The 15,207-nt window shown below is 37.7% G+C and overlaps 1 protein-coding gene across 1 annotated transcript; it reads left to right on the top strand.

Annotated features, from left to right (window-relative positions):
• The first annotated feature begins 728 nt into the window (after positions 1–728).
• LOC127075616 (peroxidase E5) lies at positions 729–2,333 on the top strand. Its single transcript, XM_051017069.1, has 4 exons — positions 729–1,005; positions 1,101–1,292; positions 1,376–1,541; positions 1,627–2,333. The coding sequence occupies exons 1-4, from the start codon at positions 784–786 to the stop codon at positions 2,118–2,120; spliced, it is 1,074 nt and encodes a 357-aa protein (XP_050873026.1). The 5' UTR covers positions 729–783; the 3' UTR covers positions 2,121–2,333.
• The last annotated feature ends 12,874 nt before the right edge of the window (positions 2,334–15,207 follow it).

Genomic DNA, 15,207 nt, shown 5'->3' with positions numbered 1-15,207 from the left:
AAACCAAGGCTAAGTCATCTACTTGCAGCAAAGATGATTCTAAAGTAAATTATAGGTAAAATCAATCATGGAGTACTCATGCCTAATCAACAAAACTCAAGAATGGAAGCCAATATTTACGGTTATTCTAATTCAGATTAGACTGGTGATCAAGATGATTGAAATGTCATTTTTAATTATTTTTTCATCCTTGGATTAACACCAATCTCATGGAGCTCAAAGAAATAAAGAAGTGTGACTTTGTCTTCATGTGAGACAGAGTATGTTACAACCTCTTATGTTGCATGTCAAACACTTTGATTGGAGATGTTGCTTGAAGAGTTGAATGTGTGAAACTACAAGCAAATCAAGTTGTTTGTGGACAATCAATCAACAATTGATTTGGAAATCCATCCTATGAGCTATGGTAGAAATAAACACATAAAAAGAAGATATCATTTTCTTAGGGACCAATTAAGTTAGTAAAGAGAGCTTGCGAATTAAATATTGTAAAATTGAATTAGAATTAGCTGATATTCTAACAAAATCCTTGGAGCAAGCAAGATACGAAGGCCTTAAACTAAATTTCAATTTGCAAATAATTCACATTACCCTACAAATACTTTGATGTATAGATTTTAGAAAAGTGTCTCTTAATTATTATTGTAATATAACATTAGTATTCTTCACATGGCAGCCACAAGCTGCCCATAGTCATGTCCTTACTCCATAAATAAAGGCACATTTTGTGCATACTCAAGCACAAACTTCAAACACACATCTCTAATATCAGTAAGGGAAAATATGAACCCCCTTCGTCTCATAGCCACAGCTCTCTGCTGTGTTGCAATTGTGTTTGGAGGATTAACCTTCCCCTCAAATGCACAACTTAATCCATTTTTTTACAGTCAAACTTGTCCCCAATTACATTATATTGTATACCAAATCTTATTCAAAGTTGCTAAGACAGATCCTCGCATGCCTGCTAGTCTCATCAGGCTCCACTTTCACGATTGCTTTGTTCAAGTATGTATACATACATATTTTTCTCCTGTGTTTTTCTTCACAAGTTATTTTTATACTAAAAGATAAAATAAACTTCAACTATTTTCGTATACCAGGGTTGTGATGCATCCGTTTTGTTGAACAAAACTGATACCATTGTGACTGAACAAGAAGCCTTCCCAAATATCAATTCCTTAAGAGGCTTAGATATTATAAATCAGATTAAAACAGCTGTAGAAAGTGCTTGTCCAAACAAAGTTTCTTGTGCTGATATTCTTACACTTTCTGCTGGAATATCTTCCGTTTTGGTAAATATAATTATTTTCAGTTAACAATAAACGAATTTTCGCATAAAATTATAATAATTTTATTAAAAAATTTATGTTCACAGACCGGAGGTCCAGGTTGGTTGGTTCCACTGGGAAGAAGAGATAGTTTAACCGCAAATCAAACTCTGGCTAATCAAAACCTTCCAGGTCCATCTTTCAGCTTAACTGAACTGAAATCTGCTTTTGCTGATCAAGGCCTCACCACACTTGATCTAGTTTCACTCTCAGGTATGTCCATACAGATACAGTTATATTATCGGTTTTTATGATAAAGAACAAATTGTGATTCATTACACCACAACGATAATTTCAGGTGCTCATACATTTGGAAGATCGCGTTGCTTTTTATTCAGTGATCGATTATACAACTTCAGCAATACTGGAAAACCTGATCCAACTCTTGATCCAGCTTACTTATTAGTATTACAAAACCAGTGTCCTCAGAACGGGCCCGGAGATAACCGTGTGAATTTCGACCCAACGACTCCTGATATATTGGACAAGAACTACTACAGCAATCTTCAAGATAAAAAGGGTTTGCTTCAAAGTGATCAAGAATTGTTCTCAACACCAGGTGCAGATACCACTGCCATTGTCGACAGTTTTGCTAATAACCAAAAGGCTTTCTTTAAGAATTTTAGGAAGTCAATGATTAAAATGGGAAATATTGGTGTGCTTACGGGAAAGCAAGGTGAAATTAGAAAACAATGCAATTTTGTTAATACAAAGAAGAAATCTTCTGAGTTGGATATTGCTGCCGTGACCTCTACAGAATCATTTGAGGGGGGTGTGGTTAGTTCAATATAAGTGTTTTTGAGGGTTACTTTAGTTTAAATAAAGAAGTGATATCTAGGTACTTTTGTGCCATACGCTTTGGTTTTATGTGCCGTGTGTGTGTAAGATAATCTTCTTTTATGGAGATATGTTTTAAATAATATCCACTCTATCTATTAGAAATTACAAGCTCTTGTTTCTTTGCATCGATAAGGTGATGTTTAAGGTAGGAAAGGAAAAGATTGTTCTATACCTGTGCAAAGACGATTTTAATTTGAGTAAAATATTCCTACACTAAAAACATACATCCATTTCGTTATAATAGTATTCTCTTTTAAAAAATTTAAAAATTATTATTATTATTATTATTATTATTATCATTATTATTATTATTATTATTATTATTATTATTATTAAATGATATTGATATTTTATAATTTTATTAAACAACATTTACGTTGTACTAAAATCGTATAAAATTATTTTTGATATGTATTTATTTATCAATTTCATCATTTTATCAATTTTTTTATATTTCATTAATCAACTTTATTTTACTATTTTAAAATCATTCTTCATCAATATTATTTATACACCTTTTATAAAAAATATATTTATTTAAAAAACATTGTTGATCATATAGATTACGGTCTATTTAATATAAAAATGATATAAGAATAGTCTTCCTGATTTTACTAATTAACTAATAAATATATTAAAATAATAATAAAAAATATTTCATTGCATCATAGACGGAGCTACTCATTCTATAATGGGGCAAGTGCCCCACTAATGTTTATTTCATTTTCATATATTTTATGTGTTTTAAAATAATTGTTATTTAAGATTTTTTATAGAGATAAAAAATATAATAATATTATTGTAAGATTTTATATTTTTATTAAATTAATCTTATTAAAGTAATGTAAAAAATGATAATTAAAAATATAATTGAAAAAATAATATCATTTTTACATTGAAACAATCATTTAAAACAAATTTTATTTGTTGGAAGAAGTAATGTATTTGTATATTGACACTTCTATGTAATTGATATGCCCTTTATAAGTTTTTTATTTGAAAAAAACAAAGAATTTCGTTAGTCCATGCTATACTTTTTTAGGACAATCAATTGATATGAAATATAAACATTTTTTTTAACAATAAATTTATATTCATGAATTATTGTAGATGTTATTTTTAATATTTTATATTAATATCCTAATAAATATTTATTTATTTATATTTAATTAAATATGTTATAATAAATTTCTGAAAATAATACATATTTTAAATTTAAAGTAACACATTATTAAAATATATACTGTACATCTCGAAAATTTTAGGACTTATACTTTCTGGATTTTTATATGACCAGTGTATGGCCTGAAGTCGGGAAGTATGTACATGTCAGACTCAATTTATCAGACTCTGAAACAACCGTCTAAGTCAGAGCCGTAGAGGTAAGATTTTCATATAAAAATGCCTTCAGAGCAAACAATCGTGGAGGGGGTTCGACACGATGAATAACATAAAAAAAGTAAACCTACTAGAAACCTTCGACCACCAACAATGGTCAGGTAAAGAAAAAATTTATTTGGTGATGTTCAATTGTTATTGTGCGACTTATTTTCTGTTGAAATGTGTAGTTGCAGGAGAGTTACTTGAGGACAAGCAACAATTCAAGTTTGGGGTTGTGATAACAGTCGTCATTGCATAAAATTGATCGAAGAAACGGATCAAAACAAGTCAAAGAGGAACAAAAAATGAATAAGAAAGACTAAAGAATGAGGAAAAAATAGGCAAGTGTAAAGAAATTGGACTTAGTGAAAATTCATGTGAAGAAGGGAGCAGAAACGTGCAGCCACAAGAATAATCATGCGCATCATCGCGCGCTCGGTAGAGACATAAAGAGTGCATCGCGTGATGCATGTTATCACGCGCGTAATGACTCTTTTTTCTGGGCTTTTCTGAAGCGCTCAGGTCTATTCTAAATGCTATTAAAGGGAATTTTCTACACTTTTACAAAAGTTAGGAAATTTGGCATATAGAGTACAATTTTGTAGCACCAGAAGTGGTTTTTGAGAGTATTTGGAGTCATTAGAAGTCAATATTTCAAGAGATCTTATATGTTATTCTCTTTAATTATTTTTGGTATTATATTTTGAATTATGAGTAGCTAAAATCCTTTAGGTTAGACTGGGTTATGGTGAACTTATTTCAATATTGTTGGACAATATATTGATTCACTACGCCAAAAACTGGAATAGACAGCGCACCTTAGAGGGCGCTTTATTACAAAAGCGCCCTCTAAAGTGAAGCAAAAAATAAGGAGCAATAGACAGCGCACTTTAGAGGGTGCTTTTGTAACAAAGCGCCCTCTAAGGTGAAGCGAAAAAATAAGGAGGAGATAGAGGGACAACAATACATGGCGCTTTTTAGAAAGCGCCCTCTAAGGTTACCCTTAGAGGGCGCTTTTAATAAAGCGCTGTTATAAGTCCATGTGCATTTCCAGCTTATAAAGCGCTTCTGGAAAGCCTTAGAGAGCGCTTTCATAAGCGCCCTCTTAGGCCCCCTTTAGAGGGCGCTTTGTTTCCACAAGCGCCCTCTAAGGTGAAACGAAAAAATAAGGAGGAGATAGAGGGACAACAATACATGGCGCTTTTTAGAAAGCGCCCTCTAAGGTTACCCTTAGAGGGCGCTTTTAATAAAGCGCTGTTATAAGTCCACGTGCATTTCCAGCTTATAAAGCGCTTCTGGAAAGCCTTAGAGAGCGCTTTCATAAGCGCCCTCTTAGGCCCCCTTTAGAGGGCGCTTTTTTTCCACAAGCGCCCTCTAATATCCCCTTTAGTAAACATTAAAATTATAACATACTGCGCGTTTTGTTATTTCACTATCTGTTATTAGCGTTCTTTTTCACGTTAGGGTTCTGAGGCGTTTTCCTTCCACCTCTGTTAGATCTACATGCGCGTTTCCTCCTTCTACCAATCAAAGGTACACGCTTTTCCCAATTTCTGTTTTATGTTATTACTTTGTTTTAGCTTTGCCCAATTTCTGTTTTACCTTATTACTGCGCGTTTCCTCCTTCTACGTTTGTTTCGACCATGATAACGGATGCAATAGGAAATTGACGGTTGGTTTTTAGTGACCATGATAGCGGATGCAATGGGTTATACGACCTATGAACATATGATTTTGTGTCAACACCAGTATCATTAGAAACCTAGGTCCGAATGTGTTTGAACTCTTCTGAAATTGTTTTTTGTTTATTCTAATTAGTAATGGATAATACATGGATGTCTTCCAATCGATTGTCGAGAGAGTACGAGAATGGGGTATCAGAATTCGTTAAGTTTGCCGTTGCGCACGCCGAAGACCCCAGTAGAATGATATGTCCTTGCTTGGGTTGTTGTTATGGGAAACGGGTTGACGCAGTTCAGTTGACATCGCATCTAATGAGGCATGGAATTGATCGAAGTTATACATGTTGGAATTTGCATGGTGAGAAAAGTAACGATAATGTTGAACCGGGGGATAGTACGACCTATGCCTCAAACTATAGTGGCGCAGATACATACGATTGTGATCGAGTTGAAGAGATTGCAGAAGCACTTGAAGGAGATCTTAAGGATTGTCCCGAAATGTTTGAGAGGTTGGTAAGTGATGCAGAGAAACCTTTGTATGATGGTTGCACTAAATTCACAAGATTGTCTGCGGTATTAAAGTTGTACAACTTAAAGGCGGACAATGGGTGGTCGGATAAAAGTTTCACAGAGTTATTAGCCCTTTTGAAAGATATGCTTCCTGAGGATAATGTTCTTCCCAATCGAACATATGAGACCAAAAAGATGTTGTGCTCTATTGGCATGAGCTATGATAAGATACATGCATGTCCAAACGATTGCGTTTTGTTTCGAAATGAGTATGCATCGTTAAATGAGTGTCCTAAATGCGGTGTCTCGCGATATAAGAACAAGTTGTCTCCAACAAAAGTCTTGTGGTATTTTCCTGTTATTCCGAGCTTTAGACGCATGTTTCGTAGTGAAACCGATTCAAGACACTTGACCTGGCATGCAGATGAAAGAATTATAGATGGATAGTGTAACACCCCAATTAAACTAAGCTAATTAATTAATTTAAATTAATATTTTATTTATTAATTTAATTGAATAATTGGAAGTTTGGATTATTATTATTTTATTATTATTTTGGAATAATAATTATTGGGATAATTATTTATTGGAATAATATATAAGTTGGAATTTAGAAAAATCCCATTTTTGGTAAAAAGGTTATTTTTCACGTGAAAAGGGGAAAAGAGGCAGAAAGGGCAAAAAGTCAGAGAACGAAGGTTGAAGGAAGGAGAAGCTTGGAGCTCGGAAGCTGCCGGATTAACTCAGGTAAGGGGGTTTATCATCGGTTAAAGGGTATTATATGATAATATGTACTGGGTAGTGATAACCATTGGTTGTATCTCTGATTTGATTGATGCATGATGAATGAAATTGGATGAATGAAATTGGATGATAATTGAAAAGAATTCGTAGGAATTAGAAGAGATAATGTTAGGGTTGGTGAAGATGAATAGGATATGATTCGTGTAGATGATATGGACGATTATTTTGTGTAATTTGGACTGTGGAAGGTTGGATCGGATAGGATCTCGTAGCAGAGAGAACCCATAGCAGATCTGGAAGACTGTATTCTGGTCATACGCGTATGGCACTAGGCAATACGCGTATGGGTTGGCTTGGAAATGGGGGTTTTGGCGCTGGTACGCGCCATACGCATGTGATACGCGTAATCCCTGGAGTGGTACGCGTATGGGGTATGCCTTACGCGTATGAGTGGAAAAGATGAAGTTTTTGAACGTGAAAACGTCTCTGTTGGTACGCGTATGAGGATGTGGTACGCGTAGCATACGCGTATGAGTGTGGGCGGTACGCGTATGGGATGGGCGAGAGAATGCGCCATACGCGTATGGGCATAGGCGATACGCGTATGGGCAGACTTGTGGTTTTTCTGAACTGTTGTTGTGCAGGTTTTGGTTGTGTAGGCTGAGTGATGTACTTAGCTGAGGTGTGATGTTGTAGGGATCATTTCCCGTTGTTTTGAGTAGTATAGGTATTAGTGGAGTGAGCTAATACTGTGGTTGAGTATGTGGCATGATATGATATGCTTTTGTGATAAAACGTGTTAACGATGTGTGTTGATATGCATGATGCTGTGATTGTATCAGTTATGGATGCATTTGTGAATAGACTGTTTTGTGGCTAGAGTGTGAACATGTGTCTATTCTGAATTCGTTGTTGATGTTGCAATTGCTAGGTGATTAGCTTGCACATTGTGGCCCATTTGGGGTGGTAGCTAATTCCCATGGTGAGGAATTAGTGAGTTTAGTGATTATTGGACTGTTGTTGATTGTTTGCATGCTAGGTGAGTAGCGTGCATTTCATGGCCCATTTGGGGTGGTAGCTAATTCCCATGGTGAGGAATTAGTGAGTGAGTCACTATGTCTCAAATGAGTGGGACTAGTGAGCTTGGTAGCCGTGCCTGGATTTGGACGGTGAGGTTGAACTATATGTTCACAAATAGTCGGTACCGCATGCATAAAGTCTCATTGCATAATAAATGTATGGCATATAATATGAATGGATGTATTCCAGTATTATATGTGTGTTGTGTGTTGTGTTGTTGATGTTGAGTATGGTTGAGATTATATATATGCTATATGTTATTGTTGAATATGATGTTTGAACGGATACTGCCGTTGCTGAGTGTGTAGTCTGGTTAGGGTGAATTAATGTGTTAATTACTTAGCATTACATGTTGTTCTATAATGCTTGTTATATTGATTGAGGAACTCACCCTTACACCTATTTTTCAGGTAACGAGCAGTGATGTTGAGTAGAAGCTAGTACTATGGAGTCTAGTGTCGTCCTTAGTGGGTCATGCTCTGATAGATGTAACATCGGGAGGGGATGTTTGACTATGTTTGAATTGAGTTGTTGATTAACTTTACATGTAATGTAATACATGATTTGAATGTTGATATTTTGTATCCGCTGCGAATTATGCAAAGAATCTTATTTTGATTAAATAAATGAGCATGACAGGATAATTTGATGATTTTTGTGAAATGATTGTGTGACACCCTTCGGGGCATAATTACTCTGATTAATATGTTAATATTTTTAATTAAATAATTTGGGGTATTTAGAAGGGTGTTACATTAGTGGTATCAGAGCATAGTCGGTCGTGTCGAGTCGTAGTTATTCTGTTTCCCTGTACGGGATAGGTGTTGTGTAACCCTATCAGTACTTATTTGTTTAGCTTGTTTGGGTTTTCAGAACAGAGATGGCTGGAAGAGGTAGAGATGATGCTGCGATTGCTGAGGCTCTGGGTATGCTAGCTGGAGTACTTGGAGGGAATCCGAATGTTGTGGGAGTGGGAGCTGCTCGTCAACTGAGTGAGTTCCAGAAGAACAATCCTCCAATGTTCAAAGGAGCATACGATCCAGATGGTGCTCAGAAGTGGTTGAAGGAGATCGAGAGAATCTTCAGAGTAACTGAGTGTGCTGATAACCAGAAGGTCAGGTTCGGTACTCATATGCTATCAGAAGAAGCTGATGATTGGTGGGTTGCTACCCGCACTGAGTTGGAAGCTGCTGGAGATGCTGAGATCACTTGGGCTGTGTTCAGAGAGAGATTTCTGAGGAAGTACTTTCCAGAGGATGTCAGAGGAAAGAAAGAAATAGAATTCCTGGAATTGAAGCAGGGTAACCGGTCTGTTACTGAGTATGCTGCTAAGTTCACAGAGCTGTCGAAGTATTATACTCCCTATGCTGAGGCTGCTGGGGAATTTTCAAAGTGTGTGAAGTTTGAGAACGGGTTGCGTCCCGAGATCAAGCAGGCTATTGGGTATCAAAGGATTAGAGTGTTTTCTGATTTGGTTGACTGTTGCAGGATTTTTGAACAGGATTCCAAGGCCAGAGCTGAGAGCTATCAGCAGAGAGTTGATAGGAAAGGCAAGAATCAGATTGATCGTGGAAAACCGTATGCAGCTGGCAAGGGTTTTCAGAGACAGAGTGGGATGAAGAGGCCTAGTGGGGGAGACTCTAGTGCTCCTGCTAAGTGTTACAGATGTGGTCAGGCTGGACATCGTATCCATGAGTGTACCAGTAATGAGAAGAAATGTTTCAAGTGTGGAAAAGGTGGTCATTTGGCTGCAGATTGCCGGTTGAAGACTGTGACTTGCTTCAACTGTGGAGAGGTGGGTCATATCAGCCCACAGTGTCCTAAGCCGAAGAAAGAGAATCAGTCGGGAGGCAAGGTTTTTGCTTTATCGGGTTCTGAGACTTCTGCAGATGATCGTTTGATCCGAGGTACGTGTTATATTAATGGCTTTCCTCTTGTAGCTATTATTGACACAGGTGCGACTCATTCTTTTATATCTTTGGATTGTGCTGTGAAACTTGAGTTAGAAATATCTGAGATGTTCGGTAGTATGGTGATTTATACTCCTGCGAAGGGTTCAGTGACTACTACTTCGGTTTGTTTAAATTGTCCTTTGAGTATTTTTGGTAGAGACTTTGGGATAGACCTCGTGTGTCTTCCACTAGTGCAGATTGATGTTATCTTGGGTATGAACTGGTTGGTGTTTAACCGGGTTTCCATCAATTGTTTTGATAAGACTGTGATATTTCCTGAGATTGAGGAAGGAAAGAGTTTGTTTCTATCAGCAAGGCAAGTGAATGAGGAAGTAGCTGATGGGGCAGAGTTGTTTATGCTGTTAGCGACTTTGGAGGCTAAAGATAAACTGGTGATTGGCGATCTCGCTGTGGTGTGTGATTTTCCTGATGTGTTTCCGGAAGAAGTGAATGAATTACCGCCAGAGCGTGAAGTTGAGTTCTCGATTGATTTAGTACCTGGTACTAGACCGATATCGATGGCTCCGTACCGTATGTCTGCTGTTGAGTTAGCTGAATTGAAGAGTCAGTTGGAAGATTTGTTGGATAAGAAATTCATTCGTCCGAGTGTGTCACCGTGGGGTGCACCAGTGTTGTTGGTTAAGAAGAAAGAAGGTACTATGAGGTTGTGTGTGGACTACAGGCAACTGAATAAAGTGACGATCAAGAATCGGTATCCTTTGCCGAGGATCGATGATTTGATGGATCAATTGGTTGGTGCTAGTGTGTTCAGCAAAATAGATTTGAGATCTGGGTATCATCAGATACGTGTGAAAACTGAAGATATTCAGAAGACTGCTTTCAGAACAAGGTATGGACATTATGAGTATTCTGTAATGCCTTTTGGTGTGACTAATGCGCCTGGAGTATTCATGGAGTATATGAATAGGATTTTCCATCCGTACCTAGACAAGTTTGTTGTGGTGTTTATCGATGACATTTTGGTGTATTCGAAATCTGAAGAAGAGCATGTTGAGCATTTGAGAGTGGTTTTGGGAGTTCTACGAGAAAAGAAGCTATTTGCTAAACTGTCTAAGTGTGAATTTTGGTTAGAAGAAGTTAGTTTTCTTGGGCATGTGATTTCAAGAGGTGGTGTTGCTGTTGATCCTTCTAAGATAGAAGCGGTATCTAAGTGGGAAGCTCCGAAGTCAGTTTCTGAGATAAGGAGTTTTCTTGGACTTGCAGGTTACTATAGGAAGTTTATTGAGGGATTTTCTAAGTTGGCGTTACCGTTGACGATGTTGACTAGAAAGGGGCAAGCGTTTGTTTGGGATTCAAAATGTGAAGAAGGTTTCCAAGAGTTAAAGAGAAGGTTGACTACTGCTCCTATTCTAATATTACCGAGTTCGTCGGAACTATTTGAGGTTTACTGTGATGCTTCATTGTTGGGTTTAGGTGGTGTGTTGATGCAGAATAAGCAGGTTATAGCTTATGCTTCGAGACAGCTAAAGGTTCATGAGAGGAACTATCCGACACATGATTTAGAGTTGGCAGCTGTGGTATTTGTTCTTAAGTTGTGGAGGCATTATTTGTATGGATCAAGATTTAAAGTTTTCAGTGACCATAAAAGTTTGAAGTATTTGTTTGATCAGAAAGAGCTGAATATGAGACAGAGGAGATGGTTAGAATTTCTGAAGGATTATGACTTTGGTTTGAATTACCATCCGGGTAAAGCAAACGTGGTGGCTGATGCATTGAGTCGGAAATCATTGCATATGTCTATGTTAATGGTTAAGGAATTGGATTTAATTGAGCAGTTTAGAGACTTGAGTTTGGTGTGTGAGAGTACTCACAATAGTGTTAAACTGGGAATGTTGAGATTAACAAGTGGTATTCTGGATGAGATCAGAGAAGGTCAGAAATCTGATATGCTTTTGGTTGATAAGTTGACTTTGGTGAACTCAGGTCAGGGTGGTGAATTCCGAGTTGATGAGAATGATGTTTTGAGATTTGGTGACCGGGTGTGTATTCCGGATGTTGCCGAGCTTAAGAAGAGTATTCTTGAAGAAGGACATCGTAGTGGCTTGAGTATTCATCCTGGAGCTACAAAGATGTATCATGATTTGAAGAAGTTATTTTGGTGGCCGGGAATGAAAAGAGAAATTGCGAGTTTTGTTTATTCCTGTTTGACTTGTCAGAAGTCAAAGATTGAGCATAAGAAGCCGTCTGGGCTAATGCAACCGTTGGCTATTCCAGAGTGGAAGTGGGATAGTATCAGTATGGATTTTGTTTCTGGTTTGCCGAGGACAAGTAAGAATTTTGAGGCTATTTGGGTGATTGTTGATAGATTGACGAAGTCGGCTCATTTCATTCCGATCAGAATGGATTATCCGTTAGAGAGGCTAGCCGAGTTGTATATTGAGAAGATTGTAAGTTTGCATGGTATTCCGTCGAGTATTGTTTCGGACAGAGATCCTAGATTTACATCGAAATTTTGGGAAGGTTTGCAGAGGGCTTTGGGAACTAAGCTGAGATTGAGTTCTGCATATCATCCGCAGACTGATGGTCAGACTGAGAGGACGATTCAGTCACTGGAGGACCTTTTGAGGGCTTGTGTTTTGGAAAAGGGAGGTGCTTGGGATTGTTATTTACCTTTGATTGAGTTTACCTACAACAATAGTTTTCATTCGAGCATTGGTATGGCACCGTTTGAAGCTTTGTATGGTAGGAGATGTCGGACACCTTTATGTTGGTATGAGTCCGGTGAGAGTGCTATGGTTGGACCGGAGATTGTTCAACAAACTACAGAAAAGATTAGAATGATTCAGGAGAAGATGAGAATTGCTCAGAGTCGTCAGAAGAGTTATCATGATAAGAGAAGGAAGTCACTTGAGTTCCAAGAGGGAGATCATGTGTTTCTTCGTGTTACTCCGATAACTGGTGTTGGTCGAGCTTTGAAGTCAAAGAAGTTGACTCCTCGATTTATTGGTCCTTATCAGATTTTGGAGAGGATAGGAGAGGTAACCTATCGTATCGCTTTTGCCGCCGTCGCTTGCGAATTTGCATGATGTTTTTCATGTGTCTCAGTTGAGGAGGTACATTCATGATCCGTCGCATGTAGTCCAGGTAGATGATGTACAGGTGAGAGATAACCTGACTGTTGAAACATCACCTATGAGGATCGAGGATCGAGAGTTGAAGCAGTTGCGGGGTAAAGAGATTGCCTTGGTGAAGGTAGCTTGGGGAGGACCAGCAGGTGGCAATGTGACTTGGGAACTGGAGAGCCAGATGAAGGAGGCTTATCCGGAGTTGTTCGATTGAGGTATGTTTTCGAGGACGAAAACTCTTTTAGTGGGGGAGAGTTGTAACACCCCAATTAAACTAAGCTAATTAATTAATTTAAATTAATATTTTATTTATTAATTTAATTGAATAATTGGAAGTTTGGATTATTATTATTTTATTATTATTTTGGAATAATAATTATTGGGATAATTATTTATTGGAATAATATATAAGTTGGAATTTAGAAAAATCCCATTTTTGGTAAAAAGGTTATTTTTCACGTGAAAAGGGGAAAAGAGGCAGAAAGGGCAAAAAGTCAGAGAACGAAGGTTGAAGGAAGGAGAAGCTTGGAGCTCGGAAGCTGCCGGATTAACTCAGGTAAGGGGGTTTATCATCGGTTAAAGGGTATTATATGATAATATGTACTGGGTAGTGATAACCATTGGTTGTATCTCTGATTTGATTGATGCATGATGAATGAAATTGGATGAATGAAATTGGATGATAATTGAAAAGAATTCGTAGGAATTAGAAGAGATAATGTTAGGGTTGGTGAAGATGAATAGGATATGATTCGTGTAGATGATATGGACGATTATTTTGTGTAATTTGGACTGTGGAAGGTTGGATCGGATAGGATCTCGTAGCAGAGAGAACCCATAGCAGATCTGGAAGACTGTATTCTGGTCATACGCGTATGGCACTAGGCAATACGCGTATGGGTTGGCTTGGAAATGGGGGTTTTGGCGCTGGTACGCGCCATACGCATGTGATACGCGTAATCCCTGGAGTGGTACGCGTATGGGGTATGCCTTACGCGTATGAGTGGAAAAGATGAAGTTTTTGAACGTGAAAACGTCTCTGTTGGTACGCGTATGAGGATGTGGTACGCGTAGCATACGCGTATGAGTGTGGGCGGTACGCGTATGGGATGGGCGAGAGAATGCGCCATACGCGTATGGGCATAGGCGATACGCGTATGGGCAGACTTGTGGTTTTTCTGAACTGTTGTTGTGCAGGTTTTGGTTGTGTAGGCTGAGTGATGTACTTAGCTGAGGTGTGATGTTGTAGGGATCATTTCCCGTTGTTTTGAGTAGTATAGGTATTAGTGGAGTGAGCTAATACTGTGGTTGAGTATGTGGCATGATATAATATGCTTTTGTGATAAAACGTGTTAACGATGTGTGTTGATATGCATGATGCTGTGATTGTATCAGTTATGGATGCATTTGTGAATAGACTGTTTTGTGGCTAGAGTGTGAACATGTGTCTATTCTGAATTCGTTGTTGATGTTGCAATTGCTAGGTGATTAGCTTGCACATTGTGGCCCATTTGGGGTGGTAGCTAATTCCCATGGTGAGGAATTAGTGAGTTTAGTGATTATTGGACTGTTGTTGATTGTTTGCATGCTAGGTGAGTAGCGTGCATTTCATGGCCCATTTGGGGTGGTAGCTAATTCCCATGGTGAGGAATTAGTGAGTGAGTCACTATGTCTCAAATGAGTGGGACTAGTGAGCTTGGTAGCCGTGCCTGGATTTGGACGGCGAGGTTGAACTATATGTTCACAAATAGTCGGTACCACATGCATAGAGTCTCATTGCATAATAAATGTATGGCATATAATATGAATGGATGTATTCCAGTATTATATGTGTGTTGTGTGTTGTGTTGTTGATGTTGAGTATGGTTGAGATTATATATATGCTATATGTTATTGTTGAATATGATGTTTGAACGGATACTGCCGTTGCTGAGTGTGTAGTCTGGTTAGGGTGAATTAATGTGTTAATTACTTAGCAGTACATGTTGTTCTATAATGCTTGTTATATTGATTGAGGAACTCACCCTTACACCTATTTTTCAGGTAACGAGCAGTGATGTTGAGTAGAAGCTAGTACTATGGAGTCTAGTGTCGTCCTTAGTGGGTCATGCTCTGATAGATGTAACATCGGGAGGGGATGTTTGACTATGTTTGAATTGAGTTGTTGATTAACTTTACATGTAATGTAATACATGATTTGAATGTTGATATTTTGTATCCGCTGCGAATTATGCAAAGAATCTTATTTTGATTAAATAAATGAGCATGACAGGATAATTTGATGATTTTTGTGAAATGATTGTGTGACACCCTTCGGGGCATAATTACTCTGATTAATATGTTAATATTTTTAATTAAATAATTTGGGGTATTTAGAAGGGTGTTACAGATAGTACGGGATCAAGTGCATTTGTATGTTCTGCACAATGAGAATGAGGTTGAGCCGTATGTTGAAATTCACAAGGATGTTCTCCGAGGTTTAAATCCCAATAGAAATGAAAATTGGATAGTACGAGAGCACAATCGATGTTTTATACCTTGGTTTAAGGATCATATTTATTCAAAGTATTATTCAGATCCCGCTTCAATAACAGAAAGGTTGAGA

Source organism: Lathyrus oleraceus, chromosome 1, assembly GCF_024323335.1.
Source record: "Lathyrus oleraceus cultivar Zhongwan6 chromosome 1, CAAS_Psat_ZW6_1.0, whole genome shotgun sequence".
In the NCBI taxonomy this organism is placed as follows: Eukaryota; Viridiplantae; Streptophyta; class Magnoliopsida; order Fabales; family Fabaceae; genus Lathyrus; species Lathyrus oleraceus.
This window is presented reverse-complemented; position numbering and strand designations above follow the sequence as displayed.

Bases quoted from the DNA above. Each gene is read 5' to 3' on its own strand.
- LOC127075616 (XM_051017069.1), top strand. From the start codon at position 784: ATGAACCCCCTTCGTCTCATAGCCACAGCTCTCTGCTGTGTTGCAATT. The intron at 1,006-1,100 runs GTATGTATACAT...TTCGTATACCAG, and splicing joins TTCACGATTGCTTTGTTCAA to GGTTGTGATGCATCCGTTTT. The intron at 1,542-1,626 runs GTATGTCCATAC...CGATAATTTCAG, and splicing joins TGATCTAGTTTCACTCTCAG to GTGCTCATACATTTGGAAGA.